This window comes from Gymnogyps californianus, chromosome 3 (genome assembly GCF_018139145.2).
Source record: "Gymnogyps californianus isolate 813 chromosome 3, ASM1813914v2, whole genome shotgun sequence".
Taxonomy (NCBI): Eukaryota; Metazoa; Chordata; class Aves; order Accipitriformes; family Cathartidae; genus Gymnogyps; species Gymnogyps californianus.
Window position 1 is genome coordinate 23,492,921 of NC_059473.1, and position 22,921 is coordinate 23,515,841.

The 22,921-nt window shown below is 38.9% G+C and overlaps 1 protein-coding gene across 3 annotated transcripts in view; it reads left to right on the forward strand.

The window, feature by feature from the left end:
• Positions 1-22,921, forward strand: part of ESRRG (estrogen related receptor gamma) — a 290,909-nt gene that overhangs the window by 162,655 nt on the left and 105,333 nt on the right. For all 3 annotated transcript variants that reach the window (XM_050894411.1, XM_050894413.1, XM_050894412.1), the window contains exons 2-3: positions 429-844; positions 14,178-14,294. In XM_050894411.1, the coding sequence (XP_050750368.1) occupies positions 442-844; positions 14,178-14,294 (520 nt within the window). In that variant the 5' untranslated portion in view covers positions 429-441. The remainder of the gene's footprint in view (positions 1-428; positions 845-14,177; positions 14,295-22,921) is intronic.

The following is a 22,921-nucleotide window of genomic DNA, read 5'->3' on the forward strand; positions in this document are numbered from 1 at the left end:
TACAGAGCAGAACATTTATGTGATCAAACTTAGAAATACTTGTTCCTGATTATGATGGAATTTACAGAAGGAAAGTACTGATGGAAAAAGGAAGACATTTAACAGCCAAGTCATCTAATAGGATTTTTTTAATTTTTTGACTCGCTGGATGACAAGTTCAGAATTGAGAGTTGATGTGAAGTTGACACGTAGCCTAGAGGGCAGGTGGAGGGGACAACAGATGGATTTGGTCTCTTTAAAGTTTTTGTTTACTGCCTGTCTGGAGCTTTGACAAAGCTCTGTCATGCCCTTATGCTGATTACCTTCATGTAGAACAAGAGGTATTGACTAATGAATGAATGATGTGCAGTCCCTAACCCTTCCAGAGCAGCCTTAAAGAGCACTGTCTTTAATACACAGATTCTTCTTTCTCTCTCTCCCCACTACAGGCTTCTCTGCAGAATGTCAAGCAAAGATCGACACATTGATTCTAGCTGTTCGTCGTACATCAAGACGGAACCGTCGAGCCCTGCCTCTCTGACGGACAGCATCAACCACCACAGCCCCGGTGGCTCCTCAGACGCCAGCGGGAGCTACAGTTCCACCATGAATGGACATCAGAACGGGCTGGACTCACCTCCCCTCTACCCTTCGGCCACAGGGCTTGGGGGCAATGGGCCGGTCAGGAAACGGTATGACGACTGCTCCAGTACCATCGCTGAAGATTCACAGACCAAGTGTGAATATATGCTGAACTCGATGCCCAAAAGACTGTGTTTGGTGTGTGGTGACATTGCATCAGGGTACCACTATGGAGTGGCTTCCTGCGAGGCCTGCAAGGCTTTCTTCAAGAGGACAATTCAAGGTTGGTTATTCTTTAAACGCCTTTTCTTTCTTTTGCTCCAAGTGAAATAGTACAATCTTTGACTAAATCCTGTTAGGACTTCAGACTGTACCTTTTAATTTTTCGTAGTGTTTAGTCCTACAGATGTTACTCATGAAAAAGCCCCTTTGGGCTTCTTTGGGAGTTCTCTGTGTCATGTTAAGCCCACTGCCACGTTTATTTTGATTATGAAAAATAGAAAAACACTGGAGCTATCCGGTGCATGTTCAGATTTGGTTTCTGTATGCGTTTCTCATGGATTCCCAAATGATTGTTGTGAAGAAAACTGATTATTTTCTGAAGGTTGTCGTGGATGCTCTTGAACACACCTTGTGGCTGGCACACAGGGATTGTGCTTGGGTTTTGCTCCTAGTTACACCACTACCATACTTAAATTGTTACAGAAATCCAGTTTATTTTTGTTAAAGTACCAGTGCATTTAAAACTGGAACAAAATGCAATGGTGTAGTGCTTTGTGCATATCGGTGTACTAATAACTGGTCTTTCACCGATATGATATACAGTGGCCTTAAACAGGTTCAACAAATATCTGTAAGATGACATTCTAAGGAGAGTAAGTTGGCAGCTTTTGGTCACTGCCCAGTACTTTGTACTAATCTGCTCTTGATACCTGTTACAAATACACCACATATTTTGGCATAAATTAGTACGAGTGGGATAATTTGCACGGCCACTTGTTCTAGCTTCAGAACCAATGGAGACAAAATAACCTTCTACTTTGATTTAGATATCATCCTTTCAGGTAAAATTGAAGGTGCTTTATTTAAAGAACATGAGGCCAAGCTTGGCCTGTACAGGAATACAGTGTCACTTTAAATTAAATTCAAACTTCAGAGACTAAAATTAGGTTGCTAAGTCCAAATTTAAGCTCCTCAATAAAACCTGCTTGATTTTCATAGATGTTGAGCACCTGGAATTCTCAGGAAAGAAAATGCAATCTGGTGGTATACTTTTCTTTTTAAAAATTAGTTATGATAAGGAGCATAAAGGTAGTTTCAGTTTGTAATTTCACATAACCCAAAATTTGAAACATTTGGCCAAGATTTCTTAAACATAGTACTTCCATATTTAATGTAAAATTAATAAGGAAAAATAATGAATGTTATTTTAATTTATCCATTGCTGAGGCAATGGCCATTTTATTCTCCTCTCATGCATTTTACTACTGGGGGATTTGGGCCTTCTACCAGCAAGAAGTACCAATTTTATGATGGTCATATAGCCACTAAAAAGAAACATTAGACTTCAGTTGTTCTAATGGAGCTGAGTATTGCAATGTTTGCAGCCAGTAAACAAACATACCAGTGAAGATTCCTAGTGGCCTGGGTTCATATGTAAAATGAGTGCATATGCAGAAACAGTGTGCTCATTTCAAGTCGTTGTTTTGGAAAAAGTAAAAAAAAAAGAGGTAGGTGATTTCACTTGACCTTCAAGAACATTTTCAGAAAAGCTCAAAAAATGTTTCCACTGAAGCAATTTGTATTTTGTGGTTGCTAAATTTCAAGCACCAACTTCAACTAGCAGCTCTGTTTTTATAAATGGTACTTAATTGCTATGTAATAGCTGTCCTACAGAACTGAATTGATGCACGATTATTTTAGTTGTATTTTGAGCATGAAAAAATGCCACAGAAACGTTAACTGGTTAAAGTGTTGACTTCTGGCAGTAATAGGTAGCCTGAAATTTTACACCACACCAGAGACAGCAGGTTTCTGGGCATGGAAGCACAAGACAGGGACGTCATTCTCCAGATTAGCAACCTGGACTTGGCCACGCAGCTCAAGTTAGAACTGGCAGCTGTGCAAAAAGTCTCAGTATGGTTGGAGCACTAGCTGCATCAGCAGGTGACAGTGCTGTGAAGACAAAAAAAAATATGCAGTAAGGCAAAACCAAGCATCGAATGGAAAAACAATAATGAAGAAACGAAGAACAGGAATTGTGTTACCATCATAATGTCATGGCAGCATCTTCAGTAATGGTGCTGACTAAACTGACACAACTACTAAGAGTTTTCAGATACCATCCAAAATAATGGACGCTACTTACTTTGATGAATCAAACCATGGATTGTGGTAGGTGACAGGAAGTATATAGGAAAAGGTACTCATGTTTTGAATGGGCAAATTCTACCTTTAAGCTTGCATGAAGAATAATTCCCCTGAGGTTTTTTTTACTCTAAATGACAGAATTTAGTCCCAGTGTTCCTAGAGGTCATTCTTCCCTGTACCATTTCAGTTCCTGGTTCATATCACATTCTTTCTCTGCTTGTTTTTGAAATAAGCTGATTACTGCATAACTGCAAATAAGAAAACAGAAAAAACCCAGGAAATTTATAAATACAGAATAGTAAACCAGACTACCTGAAGAGTCAAATATTGTAACTGTGCATATGTAAGGATAACAAGTCTTCACTCAAAGAATTGCTTATTTTAAATGCTAATAATTTAATTGTGATGGGTACTTAATTATAGATTCCGTGAAAAAGAACGTTTGACTTCCCAAACCTTTCTTGTCATTCATGAGTTACTAAATTAGCTCAGACTTGTAGAACCTAAGTGCTACTCCTGTTGAAGTCATGGGCAAAACTGCCCTGACTTCAGTGAGAGCAAGGCTGAGCTGATAAAGTTAAGATTATGAAGCCCATCTTGTGTTCACGTCAGGCCTGATGTCCTTTCCACTAAGTCAACGGGAGTCTTTCCATTCTTTCCATTTCAAAGGAGTCTTTTGAAATCTCAGTAAGTGAAAGCCACAGGCAGCTGTTCAGAGAGCCAGCACAGTGTCTGTACACCACCAGCATCTTACATAAGACAGAAGTGAAGTGCATCACAGGATACCTAGTAGCCCCTTACACGAGGCGAATTTCCCTCTAATGTAGAGTATACACCTGTTTTTAAGGGTAATGGGAGATTATCATTCCTTTTCAGATGACAGCAGTTTAGTCTAAAAAATGTCTCTTCCTGGCTGATTTCTCCTCCTCTTCTTCCTGCCTCTTGCAATCCCTGCTAATTTTCTTAAAAGTAAAAAAATTAAATGAACCCTGTCTTGAATTATAGGAAGGAGTAATTTTGGGTATTTTTAATATATGTTTTTAACATAGCACAGAAATACATTTGGGGCTGTGGTAAAGAATGCATAGATAATGATAAAAATAAATAATATTAGAAAAAATTAGAAACAAGAAATTACGTGGCTAAAAACCCAAACCAAAACCCACCAAAAAACCAGCTCAATATATAAAATCAGTGTCGTCTTAGGTCATAGTAGAATCTGATGACGTTCTACCCGCTTTTGTGACATATAAGGGATGGGAGAACTGGATGTTCTCTCTGCTCAGCCTAGTGCTCACTCAGCTGTGGCTCTCAGTTTGCTTCTGGGATAATTTACGTGGTGGCTGATTGCAAATGTCTCGCAGAAACACACACACAGCCAAATGTCCCCAAAATTGGCTTAACATCAGGGAGAGTAGAAAATAGCAATGTCTAAAAACAGTTACAGGTCCATTGATTTTTAGGGTCTCTCTACAGTTTTTGCTGTGCACTGTATTATCTTGAAAACTCCAAGCTTTCATTAAAAGAAAGAGAGAAAAAAAGAATTTTCAGTTGTCAGCTGGGTGCAAAGTCTTGTATTCAGCACAGAGGTCTTGTACTTACTAGATATTTTGTAGTGAATATTTAGTGTAAATACATTTCTCATCATTTTTATTTGCTCAGTTATCATGAAGACTAGTAAGTACACATTTTGCATTAATAATACGTAATTACTCAGTGCCTGTAACTTAAACATTTCTGCAAGTGGATTGAAATGGTATGCTTGCTTTCACTAGAAGGTTGATAGGACTTACAGACTCAAAGACAGTTTACTATTTTGTTTTATTTTGGCCTTCATCTCTCTAAAATAATGGCCTGCATCTAAACAACCTTCTTTCTCCCTCCTTCCAAATCTTCAGGACTGTCGTGTTTGGACTTTTTAAACTAGCATGAAACGGCAGTGTGAAAAGCCTAGATATTGATATGTTGCCTTCCTGGTAAGGCTTGTTGCAGAAGTGTCAGAGCTTGCTTATTACTTCCTTGGACAGTGTTTGAATTTTCCCCACAAAATATTTTGCATTCAATAGTCCTTGTAGTTCTTGGGCTTTGGTTTTTTTGTTTATATGTTTATTTTTTACGGAAAAACTGTTGGATGAACAGTATTGAGACAGCAATCTTCAGTTTACATGCAGGGTGAGTAAAGCAATAGGTAGTCCCTGAGAGTTGTTGCCTGTCCATGTCTCCTAACACAAACAAGAAATATTCCATCCTGGGAATACTGTTGTCTTTTTGGTCATTACGGGAACTAGACCAAGTCTGCCATCTCATTTTATGCTGATCACCTAAGAGCCTTCAGCTCTACAGTTCTGCAGTAATGTAGTTCCTATGGTCTTCAAAGCCTGCCCAAACTAGGAGCTAGATTAAACTGCTTTGTACTTTGTTCACCTTTTTGGTTACTCAAAATTGTTTTTTCACATTCAGGTTTTTCAGCCCTCTTTAGAGTCTTTACCCATTACTAAACCAATTTGATCTGTAAATGTACAAACACTTTACAGTAAATATATATTTTTTTTTTAATCAGGAAAGTTAGAACTAGCTATGTAAATTCTGATAAGGTGACATTTAAAATGGGCAACATAAAGTTCGATTCGAAGTTGCACTTGACCGAAGTGGCTTCCAAAGGTTAATTTGAATCTCAAAGCTGACTCTTATAATACTGCACATCATTTTTGTGGAGGAAATGAAAGCAAATTAAGTAAGAATTTATGGCTTTTCAGCATCTTTACTGGTAGCAAAGATTGTAATTTTTTATAGAAAGATAGGGTGGAGGCTTGCATCTTGGTGCAATAGTCTGTGGACCTTGGCTCTGGTGCAAAGATGGCAGCCCTCCAGTGAACCTAACACTAAATGTCACCTGAATCCATCATTACCTGATTAAATCATTCACCTTCCTTATATAAGTGAAAGTCTGTGCCTCAGCATTTCTTTCAAAGAATATTTTAAGCAAGCAATGATAGGTATCTTCCCTTTTCCCCTGATTTCTCTGTGCCTATGGGCCAACCAAACTAGTGAGCAAGTATTTTTAATTCCTTCCAACACATCTTTTAATCCTGTCATAAAGTCACTGTGTAACTATGGCAGCCAAACACAATGAGACAATAAAATATAAACATGCTGAAATCTGAGAACCAGAGAGAACTTTAAAAGTATACAGATGGTTCTATCCTTTTTACTATCTCTGCTTTCCTTACAGCCTTGTAAACTATATGCTGCATTTAGATTATTAGGGAATAAGAATGAGCATCCTGATTTGTGCATGGGTATTTCGAACCCGTCAGAAATACTCAGAAAGAGATGTGGTTTACAAATAATACTGGTACAGTGGTATGTATCAATGCCATTATAATTAGGTCTGGATCTCTATTTGATATAAACATCTCTGAAAGCTTCCAGCTCACTTATGAAGCTTTGTCTAGTTTGAAGCTAGAGACATGTGAAGTCTCAGCTAGCAAGTGATTTATTTTAATGTTTCTATAACTTTTTTAATGACTTTTTTTTTTTTACTGCTGTGAAAGTAATTTGGTTTGCAGCTTTACAGACTGAGATGTTCTGTGTGCTCATAAACAAACAATGACAATTTTCCATGCTACCTTGGTAGGATGTATCAAAATCAACCTAGATAAAATACCAGTAGGGACAAAATGTAGATGGTTCAGTCTTTCTGACTTGGACAACTCTTCAGTGACTCCCAGGCGGCGGAGGATCAGTTCTATTTGTGTCTTCAAAGCGTTGATTCTCTCTTAAGATGACCTAAATGCCCTTCATTTCTGTTGAAGATAGAGAAGTTGACTCCAGTGGGAATCAAAGGCAGTTGGGCCCTTACAGGTGTCATTCAACACCCCCTAATATCAGCTGTTTTAGTGGCTATATGACCATCATATTGAAAATTATGGTGGTTTTTATGATGCTGGAAACCCGTCTACCTAAAGTTAGAGGCTGATGCAAAAATGTCATGCAGTCAGACCAACCAGCATCACCTTTACACTTTCATTTTAAATCTCCATTCATGTTGCTTTCTAGGAATAAAAGAAAAAGAAATAAAAAATACATTTTAGAAGTTCTAAGTATGTTATAGTTCAGTAACATAGTACACTGGCTGCTTTTAAGCAACTCAACATAGTGATTTCATTTAAAATGTACTTTTAAGCTGGCTGTGTCCCTCTGTCAAATACCATCTTACACTGTAGGCTTATTTAAAAACTAGCTGCTTCTTCTGAGTTTCTTATTATAACAGAAAAGGCAACACAAGCAACAGAGACGTAAGCATAATCCTTCATACATGGTCCTATCATCTTAAAAAATATATTTGAGACATTTAAGAACCAAATTTTTAAATGTTCTGTAACTCTGTGTGTGCAATATTGTTTCTGAAGTCATCTGGGTGAAAAATTGTGAATACGGTCAACTTTAGGCTTAATCAGGTCCAGATGACATGTAGCAGAATTCACAGGTCTATAATTAATAGAGCTATCTTACAGTATCAGGTGAATCCATCTAAGGATTTGTCAGCCAAAACTGGATTCAGTTAGGTTCAAATCCAACCTCATTCCAACCTGACCCCATTTCTGAAACCTTATCAATAAGAGTACTTTTACTTGTGAAAATATTTACTCATAATTAAATTCAGTTGAGTTCTGCCTGCAAAGTAGGGAACAGAGTCTACAAGAACTGAAACTTTAACCTGAGAGAAAATATTTTTACTTTCCTCAGTTGAGCTTTGCTAAGACCTGTGAATGTCAAATACATTTTTAAGTCCGTCTGGGACTTTTTCTCTATCCTTCTTTTCCTAAGTTAGCCTGTTGCTCTTTATTTCCAACAGCACCTACTTCTCAGTTTCTCAGGAACTGTTCTTTTCTGTTCTGGTTGGATTACATATCAAGGTGTGACCTCACATACTGTAATTCACTCTCTGTGTTGGCTTAGATTCTCCTGTCTCCCTTTCTAAGACTTCTTTTTTTTATTAATTCCCAGAAGACCTATGGCTGTAATCCTGGCTACCTTTCATTTTCCAGAGTTTTCATGCATGCCAGTCCACAGACAAGCAGGTGTATTCCTTTGGGTCTGTCACCCACAAAAACAGAGCATGAAGAGGGGGTACCTGGGTGTGGTGGGTTGACCCTGGCTGGATGCCAGGAGCCCACCAAAGCCGCTCTATCACTCCCCTCCTCAGCTGGACAGGGGAGAGAAAATGTAACGAAAGGCTCATGGGTTGAGATAAGGACGGGGGGAGATCACTCAGCAATTACCGTCACGGGCAAAACAGACTCGATCTGGGAGAAAAAAAAAATTAATTTATTACCAGTCAAATCAGAGTAGGGTAATGAGAAATAAAACCAAATCTTAGAACACCTTCCCCCCACCGCTCCCTTCTTCCCAGGCTTAACTTTGCTCCCAAATTTTCTCTACCTCCTCCCCCGCCGAGCGGCGCAGGGGGATGAGGAAGGGGGGTTTGGGTCAGTTCGTCACACGTTGTCTCTGCCGTTCCTTCCTCCTCAGGGAAAGGACTCCTCACACTCTTCCCCTGCTCCAGTGTGGGGTCCCTCCCATGGGAGACAGTCCTCCACAAACTTCTCCAACGTGAGTCCTTCCCACGGGCTACAGTTCTTCATGAACTGCTCCAGTGTGGGTTCCTTCCACAGGGTGCAGTCCCTCAGGAACAGACTGCTCCAGCGTGGGTCCCCCGTGGGGTCACAAGCCCTGCCAGCAAACCTGCTCCAGCGTGGGCTCCTCTCTCCACGGGGCAACAGCTCCTGCCAGGAGCCTGCTCCAGTGCGGGCTTCCCATGGGGTCACAGCCTCCTTTGGGCATCCACCTGCTCCGTCGTTGGGTCCTCCACGGGCTGCAGGTGGATATCTGCTCCACTGTGGACCTCCATGGGCTGCAGGGGGACAGCCTGCCTCACCATGGTCTTCACCACGGGCTGCAGGGGAATCTCTGCTCCGGTGCCTGGAGCACCTCCTCCCCCTCCTTCTTCACTGACCTTGGTGTCTGCGGAGTTGTTCCTCTCACATCTTCTCACTCCTCTCTCTGGCTGCAATTGCACGTTTTTTTTTTTTCCTCCCCCTTCTTAAATATGTTACCCCAGAGGCGCTACCACTGTTGCTGACGGGCTCAGCCTTGGCCAGCGGCGGGTCCGTCTTGGAGCCGGCTGGCATTAACTTTATCGGACACAGGGGAAGCTTCTAGCAGCTTCTCACAGAAGCCACCCCTGTAGCCCCCCCGCTACCAAAACCTTGCCACGCAAACCCAGTACACTGGGGTAAACCTTCCTGCAGAAGGACTTAAATCCAGTGATGCAGTAGCCTCTGTTAAGAATAATGAGAACACTTGCTTTTTAAATATAAGTTTTTGAAAAAAGGTATTAGGGTAAGCTCAAAGAGAAAGTTTGGGAGAAAAATGGGGCATTATTGAATATGAATACTGAAATACAGTTTCATGAGCCTATTATAGCATAAAATTATTACATGGAAGGAATAATTAATTCCTCTGTTGGTTTGCTTTTTTTTGCCTTTTTTTTTTTTCTTCTGTACCTACATTCCCACAGAGTAAAAGTTTCAATACTGATATCTTCAACATTCCTCCTGCTTTTGTAAGTGGCTCATGGCTACTCTTTCTAAACACATTTTCACCCTGTATCTCAGTCTTCCTTATGTCTTCTACTTGTCCAAAGATTTTCTGAACATATTCCAATAGCTCATAGCAATCCTTTTACATCTTTAGTGTTATAATATCAAATGTCGCAGTGTGAAAAGGGAAATAAAGCTTCTGCTAAGAATTACTGTTTGCAGCTTCTATTCTTGTCGGTATTTCTGGAAGAGACCCCTGTTTCAGCCTGCGCCACAAACTGGAGCCAGTTTCTAGAGCCAGCTTCGCACTCTTGATATCTGTGAGGTTCTAAAGTTGTAACTGTTGATGACAATAACTTCATTTGGGCTAAGATGCTAAGGCATAAGGCCCAGTGCTTTCAGTGGCCTCTTCTTTGTCATGGTTCTCATGCCTCCTCTTCTGTTAGTTTGAGTGTCGCTGTCAGTTCCATGCAAGAAATGGCCAAAATGGTGTCGAGAATCTTAGCTAAGTCTAGTCGATTGCCTGGCTTGTAAAGCCATTGAGTAAGTCCCTGTACCATTAAAAGTGCACTGTGACTCCACATCTCATTCAGGTAACCTGCAAACCTCATCTGTGAAATGAAAAAAAATGGTATCTTGGCCCACTTATCCTTGAGCTGTGTGTAAAGATCTGACAGTCTGAAGCACCTAAAACCAGAGAGCTGATTCTGCAGGGTAAGTTTTAGCAGTTCACCTGCTATCTCAAGATCAAATGGCATCATATTTTTAGTGAGTCAGTTGCTCTTGATGGGCACAGTGTGTTGAAGTATTTTCTCATCTTTTGGCTGAGATAATAAAATTTAACAAATTAGTAGAAAAAAGGAACTGTTTTTAAATAAACATTCCTCAGTGCATGAGGAGAGAAGAAGGACTCACTCAGGCTGGCAGAAATCCTGTTGTATTATTATAGCACAGGGCAATGTATTTGGGGAGTGAAGATTTGACATATATTTTTATTTTCAAACGTCATACTAATTTACATTACTCAGCCCTTTAACTGCCAAACTGTAAAAGTCCATTACGCTACTGGAAGGAATATACAAATTATCCCCTGGCACTTCAGGCAGGAGTTTTACATATACGCTGTTATTCTATCAGCCAGCTAGCTGCACGATTCTATTAAGGAGTAAGTGAGAAAATTATATTGCCTGCAAACTAATTGTACAAAAGACTCTGAAATAAGTAATCAGAGCCCAGTCCTTTCTGAAAACCAGCCAGGAGATATTATAAATTGCTCGATCGTTCTTGTCAGCCCGGTTTAAAGACTCAGAGTTGCCATGTTGATTTTGTTCACCGTATAACACAGCTACCTCTCCAGCTGTTGGCAGGACTGGGCAAACTCAACTTATACTCTTAGTAGCTGCTCAGTTTCAGCCTCTAGCATCATGCACTACACAAGTAAATGGTAGAGCTTCCTTCTGAATCTTCCTCATTGAAATAAAATGCAAATCTGAGCATCTTGAATGGATGTAGTGTACCTATGAAATTGTACAGATTCTCAAACACTTCTTAAAATAATTTCTGTTTCTTTATTTTTAGTGTATAGAACTAAATAAGAAATTATGAGAGCTCTAATGACCTGCAACGTGCAGTAGACTTAGGTTTTTACCAAAAATATATCCACTAATACTTTGAATGCTAGGTAAAAATACGTTTTGAGTATGATATATATCTGGGTACATATCCATTGCAAAATTCCATGAGGTTTTTTTTTTTTTTTAAGGAAAGCTCACTGACAGAAATGAAGTCTATCCGTGGGGCTATTTGATAAAATACTGCATTCATATGTGAAGTGGTGACAAAATGTTAGTTCCTTGAACTCTTACTGCAGTCCAGCCATATTCTAAAATGCTGAAACACTTCAGGGGAACCAGCTATGGCCATTGGTAAGATGTGGATCGTTGCTGCAGCAATAAATCCAGTTAGTGTAACTCTACTGCGTTCATTGGACGAACCCTTTCCAACATCTTCCAAGTTTATTTTCTGATATCAAAAATAAGATTGAATATCTGCTGTAAAATATAATTCATTAAAGCAAAGCAGCCTAAATTGATAGACAATTCCTCCTCTAAGCTAAAGTACTGGAATCTAAGCGACTAGAATAATAGCTCATTTTAGAGTTCTTTAGGTGGCAAGAATTTGCAGGAAAAATAAGTTAACATTGTCTGTGCATAATGGGCTGCACGCTACAGACCCTTGCCGTGTTTCACAGGATTTTGCACAAAACAGAAATGTCAGGGTGTGGATTAGAAGTGTCTACTTAGGGAAATAAGCAATCTTGCTTATATGTTTCTGGTTTTGAATACTGCTTTTTGGTGTCGACATCTGTACCTTTGTCATCTGTGCCTTTGCACAAGGGCTCTGGCTATAGTGGGAGTGCTGCACTTGCCCCAGTACAGAGCTTTGCTGCTTGAAGTTCTGTGTTGTAATCTCAATCTTGTTTTTGATCAAGATCATTTCTGACCTTGTGCAAAGATACCTTTGATCTTGTGCAAAGTATTTCTGATTCCTTGTTTCTTTTTTTTAAATAGGGATGATAATACATTTATTACTATAATACGATGAAGTTAGATACAATTTGTGAGAGGCTTTGAAGGTCTCCATGTGTAGTGGTTGTGCCTCACTTAGAATGCCTCGTTAGAGTGTGCGAGGATAATGTGAATCTTTTTTTAAGCTTGCCCTTACCATCCTTTCCTACATATCCTTCCAGAAGTGTTATTCCCTAACTTCGCTAATGCGTATCGGAAAGAAGTTTTGCAGGAACTGTTGTGCTGAATTTCCTACCCACCGTATCCTTCAGTTTCTTAAATAGCTTTCTTCTCAGGAGCTAAAGAAGGGGAAAAGGACTAAGCTGAAGTTTGAGTTTTGTCAACAAGAACCATTAGCATTCAGACATACCAAGATCTGTTTTACTCGCCAGCATTGCTAAGTCAGTCATGCAGCAATGTTCAGGAGGAAGAAAGCCCGCAAAGGCCTGAAAGGTGCAAAGTATGCTGGTTGTATTGGCAGAATATACATCGCACCATGCAGACCTCCTTTATCATAAATACTTAACCAATTTTCGATATAAGTGGTTTAAGTATTGCTTCCTGTTGAATTAGCAGTTGCTGAGCATTTGAGTCTTTGTGCAATCCTGCAATCCACTAATGTGATATTTAATGAGGAGACATCAGTCTGGAGAAAGGTAGTCAATATAAATCAGTGTTTACAAAGTGTGATTAACTCTGAAATATTTCATCAATGCTGTGGTCCCAGGCAGACTCTATGCTAATTATTAGAACCTGCGCATGTTTCAGGGGACTTTGACGGACCCTGAGTGCAGCAAACATGGAGCAGCAAAATTGCAATTATGCTCGGACTGTCTCTGATGACAATTTATGCATTTGGTGTGATGACCTCTTGCTTCCCAAGAGGGCAATAAACAGAATGCATTTTCATTAAGATACTAATGCACTTAATCACAGGGGGAAAGGGTTAGAAAATAAAGAAATACCTTTAAAGCAAGATGTGACAGTCTGATGGGGAAGATACTTTATTTAAAAGTCAGTTTCCTGGTGAAACTTCTGACTGCTGCAAAGTCTGTCATACTGAACGTAGTCATGGGCAATAGGATGCATGGCTGGGCAGATGAATAAGCTGAGCTAAGCTGTTTTATGAAACGTGCAGTGGTACTAGGGCAAAAGAGAACAGATGTTCTCCCATTTGGACTTGGATACCCAAAGATGTGATTTTAAAAAATGTAAAGAAAATTACTCATATGTATTTTACCTATTAATTTTCAGGCTTTTTTTTCTTATTTTTGAGGACAAATAATATGTACTAAGGAGTAACAAAAAAAAAAAAATGGAGACACTGCTTGCCCAGGAGGGCTCACATTTAAGGATCTGGGCCTTAAGGAGAGTTGGGAGAGGCAGAGGCAAGCATCTCCCCCAGTTTTTGTTATTCTGACAACTTGGTAGGAATGATCCTATCTCTGATGCCTCTCAGTACAAGAACTCTGTCTAAAATATAGAAAGAAGGGGAGATGTCCTGGCTCAGAGATCTGACCTGGCAGCTGTAGAACGTGCTAGATGTGGTGGTAGCAATGCCGGTGAGCCCTGCCTGATACACTGTCCCTGCTGTTGTGGAAGGAGAAGGGTGAAGCTCTGTAGTACCTGTTGCAGTTGATTGTGCAATGAAGCATGACAGTCTGCTTTTTGTATTCTAGACAAAGAAAGACTGATGAAATTGGTGAAAAAAAGGAAAGGAAGAGTGCTCAGGCTAGGAGCCTAAGCATGTGGCTTGCTACAGACAACAAATGACAAAATTTCCTCCTCCTACCAGCAGGAATAAGCTACATGAAGGATTTTGCTAGGGACCATGTATGGAGCCAGACACAGACTCACGTTAATTGTGGTTTTGTATATTTTTTTTCATATAGCTGTCTAGATTAAAAAAAAAAAGTCAGAAACCTCATCCTTTAACTTGGTTTTTCATTTTTACTTGAAAGGTGTTTCCTTTCTATAGCACTGTTTACTCTTGATATATTCCAAAATTAAACACAACAGCAATTGTGTGAGTACTTTGTATATCCATTGTCTTTTCCTGTACTTTCTATTACAGGTAACATAGAGTACAGCTGCCCAGCAACAAATGAATGTGAAATCACAAAGCGCAGACGCAAGTCCTGCCAAGCCTGCCGCTTCATGAAGTGTCTAAAAGTTGGCATGCTGAAAGAAGGTAAGACTGATCAAGTCAATATGTGTATCTCTGCAAATGCATGCAACAATTGTAGGGCAATCAGGAAAGAAGAGAGATCGGTGAGTGTTCTAATCAGTTATTGTAAAGGCAATTTTCATGTATACTTGCTCTTCCTGACAGTCTGTTTCTAAGCTATGGAATCACAGTGTATCTACATAGAGTTCGTCTTCTCTGGAATATTTCTAACTATGTGTAGTACAGCAAAGTGTACCCCAGCATTCAGTCTCCTTCAGTAGGTAACTAACAGAATAATCATCAGAATATATCCTCTCATTTTCCTGAATGCTTTAACATCATGAATTCTCAAAGATTTCTTTCCTCCATTCCTTATCCACTGTTAGTCTGTCCCAGTTCTGGCAGAAACACACACTGTGCCTTCTTTTCCCTGTTTTTACTCAGTCTTCATTTCATCAGGACAAACAAAAGGGTTACTTCTCAATTAAACAAGTATAAATATTGAGTATGTCTACTGAAGTTACTGTAACTACACTGGAGCAAATAATGGCATACAGAAGAGGAGAATCCACCTTTTTTTTTTTTTTTTTTTTTTTTTTTAAAGCGTGTGAGAACCCTTGCCCCTCACTGTAAGTATATGTTGAGTGTTCTAATTCATCAGTTACATTTTGAAGATATTGAATAACAGGTAAATATAAGAAAATGTTTCCAAGAAACAGTACTATCTCACCTGGAACCTGATTCATCTATGTTACAGAAAGAGGCAATTCCTTAAATCTTGGTTGCCTGCTATGTACTTCTATTGCTGTTAATGTATATGCAAAAATACACTTTTATGTGCATGTATTGTATACATTATTATTGTAGTGCACTGTTACCACCAAGAAAGAGTAACAGAAGATGTCATGGACTTCTGAGCTAGATAATCTTTTAAAATAAAATCAACGTAATGTTTTCTAAATACTGTCTCCAATGGAGAGTACTTTGTGTTAAGCAACCACTTTAAAATAGTCCCATGCAATTTTGCTTTGTCAGTGCTTAAAAAGTCAGCTTTAACAGATGGCTGATTTTTGCAAATCATTTGATGGTAATTTAAAACAGGTTTAAGTATACAGCTATCAGGGTAAAATCTAAGAAGAACATAGACCAGTGGAGAGTTGATGGACAAATTAGGCCTATCACGCACCTACAGACATATTCTTATTGGATTATACTTACTAAGAATAAACCTTGTTCTGTGCAACTACTTTGGCAGATGCTATGATCCTGTGAGCCAAATCCTGCTGTCCTTAGTCTTACTTGAGCAAAACTCCTGTCAGATTCAATGGGGATTTTGCCTCAGTAAGAACAGCAGGATTTGACCCTCTGTTCCAGTGGTGATGGGCGGGTTCTTCAGTGGCCAAAATCCTCATACAATTGACCACTAGGAGCAGTTACTTAAAGGTTAAATTGTGATGCTCAGATAAACTGTAGAAAGAAAGGAATGTCTGAGTATGGCACCTTTTGAAAGGGTCTGTGCTTCTTAACATCTTCTTTTAGTAAGTTAAGACCCCATATCGGTAGTAACCTAATACACAGATATATCGAGCAACTCGTTTGGAAACGAAACAGTGCTACCAAGAGTACGTACAGGTGAATTGGTTTAGACCTTTTCTTTTAAATTTTGAGGGCACCATTGCACATCCATTAACATATATATTTAAAAATCTACTCTGTGTGCAGCTTCTGGGACTGCATGAGAAAATTAAGTGACTCTTCTACAAATGAGTAATTATCTCAGTTACCAAAATTGTGCGCAGATTTACTATGTTTCTGAATATGATTTTGGTAACTGAGATAATTTAGTTAGACAGTTCAGATGCACATTGTGAATCAGATTTTTTGCATGAATGATCATTGTCCATGGATGCAAATCAATCCCACAAGTTTTCTTAATCAGAATTTCATAAATTGTCTACACGAAAAGTACATACCTTTTTCTGAAGGTTCTACAATGACAAAATAACTAACTCCTTTGCAAAGAAGGTTCCTTTGTTAGCCCCACTCCTGGGCACATCATAGTTCTTCCACTCTCATTGTGTGAGGTTTTTTTGTCAAAACACAGTAAGATTTCTACTTATTCTTCATTACTGAGTCTTTTCATCTAGGGGAGAGTTAGCTTATCTTCTTTTCAGGTATTGCTTATCTACCACCTAATAGGACAACCTAAAAGAACCTACCAGGGCGTTTTTTTTTTCTTTCCCGCTTTAGCGGCCACTTTCACTTTTGAAACCATACTGATTCATAGTGCACTTTTAGGACTGTACTTGGAATAGAGATTTTTTTTTTCTTTTGTTCTTGTTGGAAGGTAGTTTTGGAGACAGGTGGTGGGGTTTTTTGCCTATGGGGAAGTCTGGAGATAAGTTTTTGGCTTTCACCACATCCTTTATGCACAGAATGAAGAAAGGTGATATACTTACTTCTTTGATGTGTAAAGTGGTGTAAATTTATTGATTAGCATGGACTTACACTGAGCTTGAAATAATTCCTGCTGTATCTTAAATGTTTCTTTATGTACAGACAAGGATTTCAGTCCCATGCAGCATGTCAGAGATCATGCTGCAGTAAATCTATTCAAATGTAAACCTGTTCAATTCAATTACCAGTTTATAATAAAATTTGCTGCTGCAGCTTCCACGTTTGTCACAGCAGTCTCTACATGCTGATGGCACAGCATGCCTGGAAATTGACAGCCTAAATCTATTTACAAAAAAAATTTAGTTGCAGACCTGAAATAAAATCAAGTTTAAGCAGCTTTGAGAGGAGCATCATATTCCTTACAAGAACTTCTGCACATCTGCCAGTGTGCATCTTCTCCAGAAATCTTACCCTGTTAGTGGGGAGTTTTATTCTAGAAATTTTCCTTAACAAACAGTTTTTAAATGTAATCCTAAGTGAAACAATTATCAGACATTGTGCTTCCCTTCACATTTGGAAGGACTTTATTACATTGTCATTTTGTGAATTGTCATATAAAATTCATGACAGGAATCACAGTGCCTGGAAAAAGATCCTGAGTTTTATTTTAGCTTTCAGGGCAAGGTCCGAAAACCACTTACAGCAAATATATAGAGTGGCTTCTCTTATGACAGCTGCATGTTAAATCATTTATTGTGGGAAGATAATGGTGCTTTTCATCCAGCATCCAGTGTTTCTGCGAGAGACCGAGTGTTAGGATTTTGGGGCCGTGTCTTGGGGTCAAACCCTGGGAGGGAATTGGATTTCTGGTCACATGTAGTACAGGGTGGAGTGAGGAATTTCTGTACATATTCTCAAGGATGTTGATGTGACATAGCCAGCAACACCTAGACCAAGGTTGTTAACAATTTATAAGTTGTGGGCCAGAAGCTAGAGAAGGAACGGTAAAGCAATGTCATACTGAGCTGAGCTGGAGTGGGACTGAAGTCCTGGCTCCTGTCTGCATCTCCTGTTGAGTAGCACAAGAAAGTTACTACAGACTGATCCAGAGGAACACTTCATTTTGGTTTAGCCCATGGACTGTTACTTGAAAATATAACTAGGTGTATGGATGTTTTTTGAGTATGTGTTGTGCTTTATACTGAAGCATTCAGCAGATACTGATGAGCTTTCATTTACTTTCCTAGGTAACGGTTATTAGCAGCACAGCAGAATGCACTTTACTCAAAGAAATTTTACATTTTTCTATTTTTAATTTTGTGTGTCAATATTATGAAAAATCAGATTTTCAAGGATCATAATTGGTTCTTCTCCTGAAATACAGTTTCTTTGACTGTGCTTATGGTTTGGTGGATTCTCTCAGATTCTCAAGAACAGATGAAACAACATAAAGATTCTTGTGTTGTCTAGGGAGAAATTGTCAAGTGTAATCCTAGTGATGTGTCTTTAAGTAATATTGCAATTGCTAAAAGGGGGTGGGGGGGGAACAACAATTTGCCCTTTTTAAAAATGAACACTTTTAAGACGTTCTCTAGTTTTCAGTTCTGTTGGTTTATGATCAGTCTTTTAAGTTTGGCCTTTCAAACACTTCGGAAGCCGGTGATTAGTTTGCTTCAGGTGGTAGAATTAAATCTGTGTTCATGTGCAAGATTTGGTGTTTTAGCTATTTTCCTTTTTATACAGCTAGTTGGAGTGAGAAAAAGGGGTTGATTTTTTCCTTTCTAAGAAGGAAAATTGGATGTAAAACTGCGTAAGTTGATATGGGAAATCATGGGTAGATATCTGACTTTTTTTTTTTTTCCCCTATTGCTAGTCGATCTGGTTGAATTCTACTTTTAGTCTTCCATTAGTACTATATGCCTTTTAATACTATTTGTGGGACTACTTGCTGGCATGTGTCTGTGATAGAAGATATTATTCCAAGTTTAATATAGCGCAGATCTTGCTCAGAATAGCTGCCCATGTGAAATAATTCCACTGGAGTAATTATTCCAAAATCAAAGTACTTTTTGTTTCAGATGCAGCGTTCATATAACTATTTTTTCAAGAGGTCATTCTATATGTTTCCATTTTCTCCATGGAGGCAAAGCCATAGCCTCAGTTTTATCTGTCCCTATATTGTAGCAAGGTTAAAAATTACAGTTCAGAGGGGAACCTATTGAGTGGCACTAACGCAGCTTTTAGACTGTCTGAAATATTGTATCCTGTCTTAGCTCTCGCAGTTCTGAGCTGTGCTAGTTCATACTTCTTACAGGATTGTTGACACCAAAACATCTCCCATATATCTCTCATCTCTGATATCTGGATGTTTTCAGAATTTTTTATGGGCTGTTTGCAGTCACTGATCTGCATTGCTTGTTATTTCAGAAAGTGTAGTTCGTAAGCAGGTGATACATAAGGAAACAAATTTAAGTTTATTTGAACAGTAAATTACACTTTAATGAAATGGCAGAAAAGCTGGGTTGCTTCACATAAGTATATTTGTATTTTCCTTATGAATAGATGGCCTTTACAAATTATCGTCAGTCACTTTGTACCCAGTTAGAATAGACAGTGACAGAATTCCAGCTTAATTAGTCCAGCTATTAAAAATGGGAGGCCAGATCCTCACCTAGTATTAATGGAAGCTGGTGGAGCTGGGTTAGATTGCTGTTCATTTGGCAGGTTTAGCAATCTATGCTATGGGGAAATCAGCAATACACCTTTTCGTGTCTGTGAATCTTTACTGTTGCTAGTATGTTAGCCATCATTCAGGCTCTAAAAATGAATAGAAACTCTCCAAGCTCGTCATCTGGCAATGCTGATTTCAGTGTAACCCTTCCCATCACAGTAGTGCAGTTAGCACGTTGTACTTACCCTCCTCACTGAGTAGCCCTTAACGTTTCTCATTCATTAGTTTGCTTGGGTTTTTTTAAAAGGTTTCATACAGTCCCTCAAAGTGACTTCAGCATCTCTAGGGCAGTGTTAAGGCAGTAGTCAGAATCTGCCTTGTATGTAAAGAAATTCTGTATTTTAAGTTTTTTCCTTCAGCACTGATCTGAATAAAAGCAATTACTGACAGTTTTTAAAATGCTTGAACATTTTAGATGGTCACAGTACTGTAATGAATGAGAAGATTATTACACATTAGTTAAACTTTTTCATAACATGTTAAAATGGGGGTTCTCTAAAGTATTTTTGCTTCACACTTTGAGAGATTTCATTAATTCTAATAAAAGAACACTTTTTTTTAAAAAGGTATGTGTATTTCAAAGCATAAATTACTGAGTTTATTATGCAAAGATTACTGTATGAACATCTTTGGCTTGTGTTAAGCAGCAGATCAGATTAAATTATCATATTGATCCTTTCTGGTTTTGACAATCTATGAAAATGAATCTGATACAGCAGGAGACTAGGCAGCTTGAGTTTACTCTTAACATAAAGAGATGCATGATATACACAGGAGCAGATTAATAGATTCTCTCTCAAAATAATAAATAAAACTAGGCAATCCTCTTTATAACTAAAAATGTGTTATCGCCTATGTTTTGAGGCTAGCGAAAAGCCTGCTTAATAGGATTCCTCCTAACAACATCTCCTTTGAAAAGACCTGTGCATAAGACATTGCCAAGGTAAATTTCTCTCACAAGTCTAATACCATTAGTCTGCCAAGAAGAAAGCAGAAATTATTGTGGAGGAAGTTTTAGTTTCTGCTGCCTTCAGAAATTAGAACAAAGGGAAGGAGAAAGCATTAATGGTATTCAAAGAAAATATTTCTGTACAGGATGACAGTTAATAGAGCGGCGTTGACCTCAGTGATATTTCTTATGCTCTCTATTGTAATATTACACTTAAGGAGCTCCTTCATTAATGCAGGATATTAAACAAAGCTCCTGTGTTATAACATCAAGAGATAACACAGTGTGTCTTCTGTTGAAGTCTTTTCTGAATATCTGCCCTTTTCTATGTTTCAATGTATTATGAGGGAGTTTGGTTTCTAGTGCAGATGTTTTTTGGAAGTGTTTCTTTTCCTCTTCTTTTTCCTCCTTCCCCCCTTTTCCCCTTTCTTCCTCCCCTTTCAGCCTTTTCTTCCCCCTCCCTTTTCCCCTTCCACCCCTTCCCCCATTTTCTTCCCACCTTCTTCCCTTTTGTTCCTCCCTTCAATTTCTCTCTTCCCCTCCCTTTTATTTCCTTCTTCCCCCCTTTTCTTTCCCCCTTCCCCCTTGCTCTCCTTTTCTTTCTTTCATTCAGCCTGTGCGTGGTTTAATATATACTGGGACCTGTTAAATCTCCTTGGAAACAATAGAAACTAATCTCTAAGTGTTGTTGGTGTTCATAAGTAGGCCTCTTTCCTCCTAACCAAAATGTGGCCTGATAGCCCAGTTCACACATTAGAACTGACAGCCCAATTTGTCTGCCCTAAAACACGGCTCATGACTATCCACTCTCTGTAACTGATGAGGAAGGACAAACTATTCAACTGCAGGTTAGTGTTTATAGTGAGCTCAAGCAACTAGCATTTCTATTCATCCATTAAAAAAATACTCAAGAAAAAGCAAATATTGGAGATGTGGATATTCTTTCTGGGTTTAGAAATCACACGAAAGTACCTACAGCTAAGACCAGCTGTCGGCCTACTGAGAAGTTCTCACAGTGCTTGCGTTGCAGTGTTGTGCCAGTCTGGTTTATGTTCTGCCTCTGAGCATTTTTGGTCCCCATAATCGCATTGGCAATGAAAGAGAAGTCCCAGCAATTCACTGGACTCAGTCTTTAAACAAAGTTTCTCTTTCTAGGTACAATTTTGTTTTGCAGTTGTCCCTTTATACAAATACTCCACTTTCATAAAAGAGGCGGTATGAAGTGAATGTAGAGAAAGCAGTATCATTTATATGTCTGTGTTTGAGAACTATTTACATTTCTTGGCTTCCCACAGATTTGTGAATGTACTTTTTTTGACGTTAGCATCTGTAGATCTGGGGTCAAGGCTGTTTGCTGCCACGCTCATCTGCAGCTTCCTTGAGATTAGATGTTAGGCTTGATTCTGCTCCCGCAGTCGTCACTGGTGAGAATCCCAGTAACTGCAGTTGTTTGCAGGGTCAGGCAAGCATCAGTGAAGAACGCATTTGGCCTATAGTTACTTCATAGTTTTGTTATTAAAAATAGTGAGTTTGAAAGATTTTGAATGGGATTAAAATCTACAGTATTTTTCTTAGTGCACATACCTTACCTATTACTTCCTCAGAATTAGAAGGAGTAGGTTGTGCAGATTCACAAGTCTACTTAAATTGGAATACCATTAAAAATTAATCACTTTATGATGAGAAAATATTAGTACAATCTGAGGTTGTTAACTGAACATCCTCATTTGTCATATTTCTTTTTTTGATCCTAAAATAAGGAAGCAGTATTTTTCTAATTTTACAGAAATTATTATTCCATTTTAAAAAAAAGATATTCAGTGGATTTAGCCCCTGTGAACATTTGCTTATGCACTGAAAGTACAGTGACAGCAATGTAAGTGATAAGGGAAGGTAGAGACAAGTCTGAAGGATGTAGGGCTGTGTGTGATATGGCATCTTTTCCCATGAGCTCCCAGACAAATAGCTGCCTTTCATTCTTGGTCTCTGCCACCCATAAACACATACATCAACATGGCACTGCCATTTATTGCAGAGTGCTTGAAATCTTATATGTGGGTCCTGCCCCATATTAAATAGGGGTCATTTTGTAAAGAGTGTCATTAATGTTATTTGTATTCTTCACTTATCTCTGTTTCTGCTGTGCAGATATTTGCACATCCCTGGCTTGAGTGGAATAGGTTTAGCATCTCGGGTAGAAGGTGCATTTAGCAGTGATGCATATGCATATCTCTAAAATGCCGCTTGGGAGCCAACCCCTTTTTGTATTTTACTTAGCCCTTACTTGGGCAGCACTTGCATCTCCTCAATAAGACTTTTGCTGTGTAAAATCTTAGTAGAAACAGCAGGATGTATGGTAGGATTATTTGGGGTGAAGTGCTGAAATGATGTAGGTGCTGCTAAGTAGAACCCATGTGGCAGATGTACAGGCAGACTTTTACTGCTTGGAATGGATTGGCACCAAAAAGCATGGAGGTTGAAGAACTCTCTTGACCTCTTTACTCAGCCAAAGCAATGAACGTGTTGACAAGCACTAAAATTACTATCTGCAGTTGTTACCTCTGACCTCATATA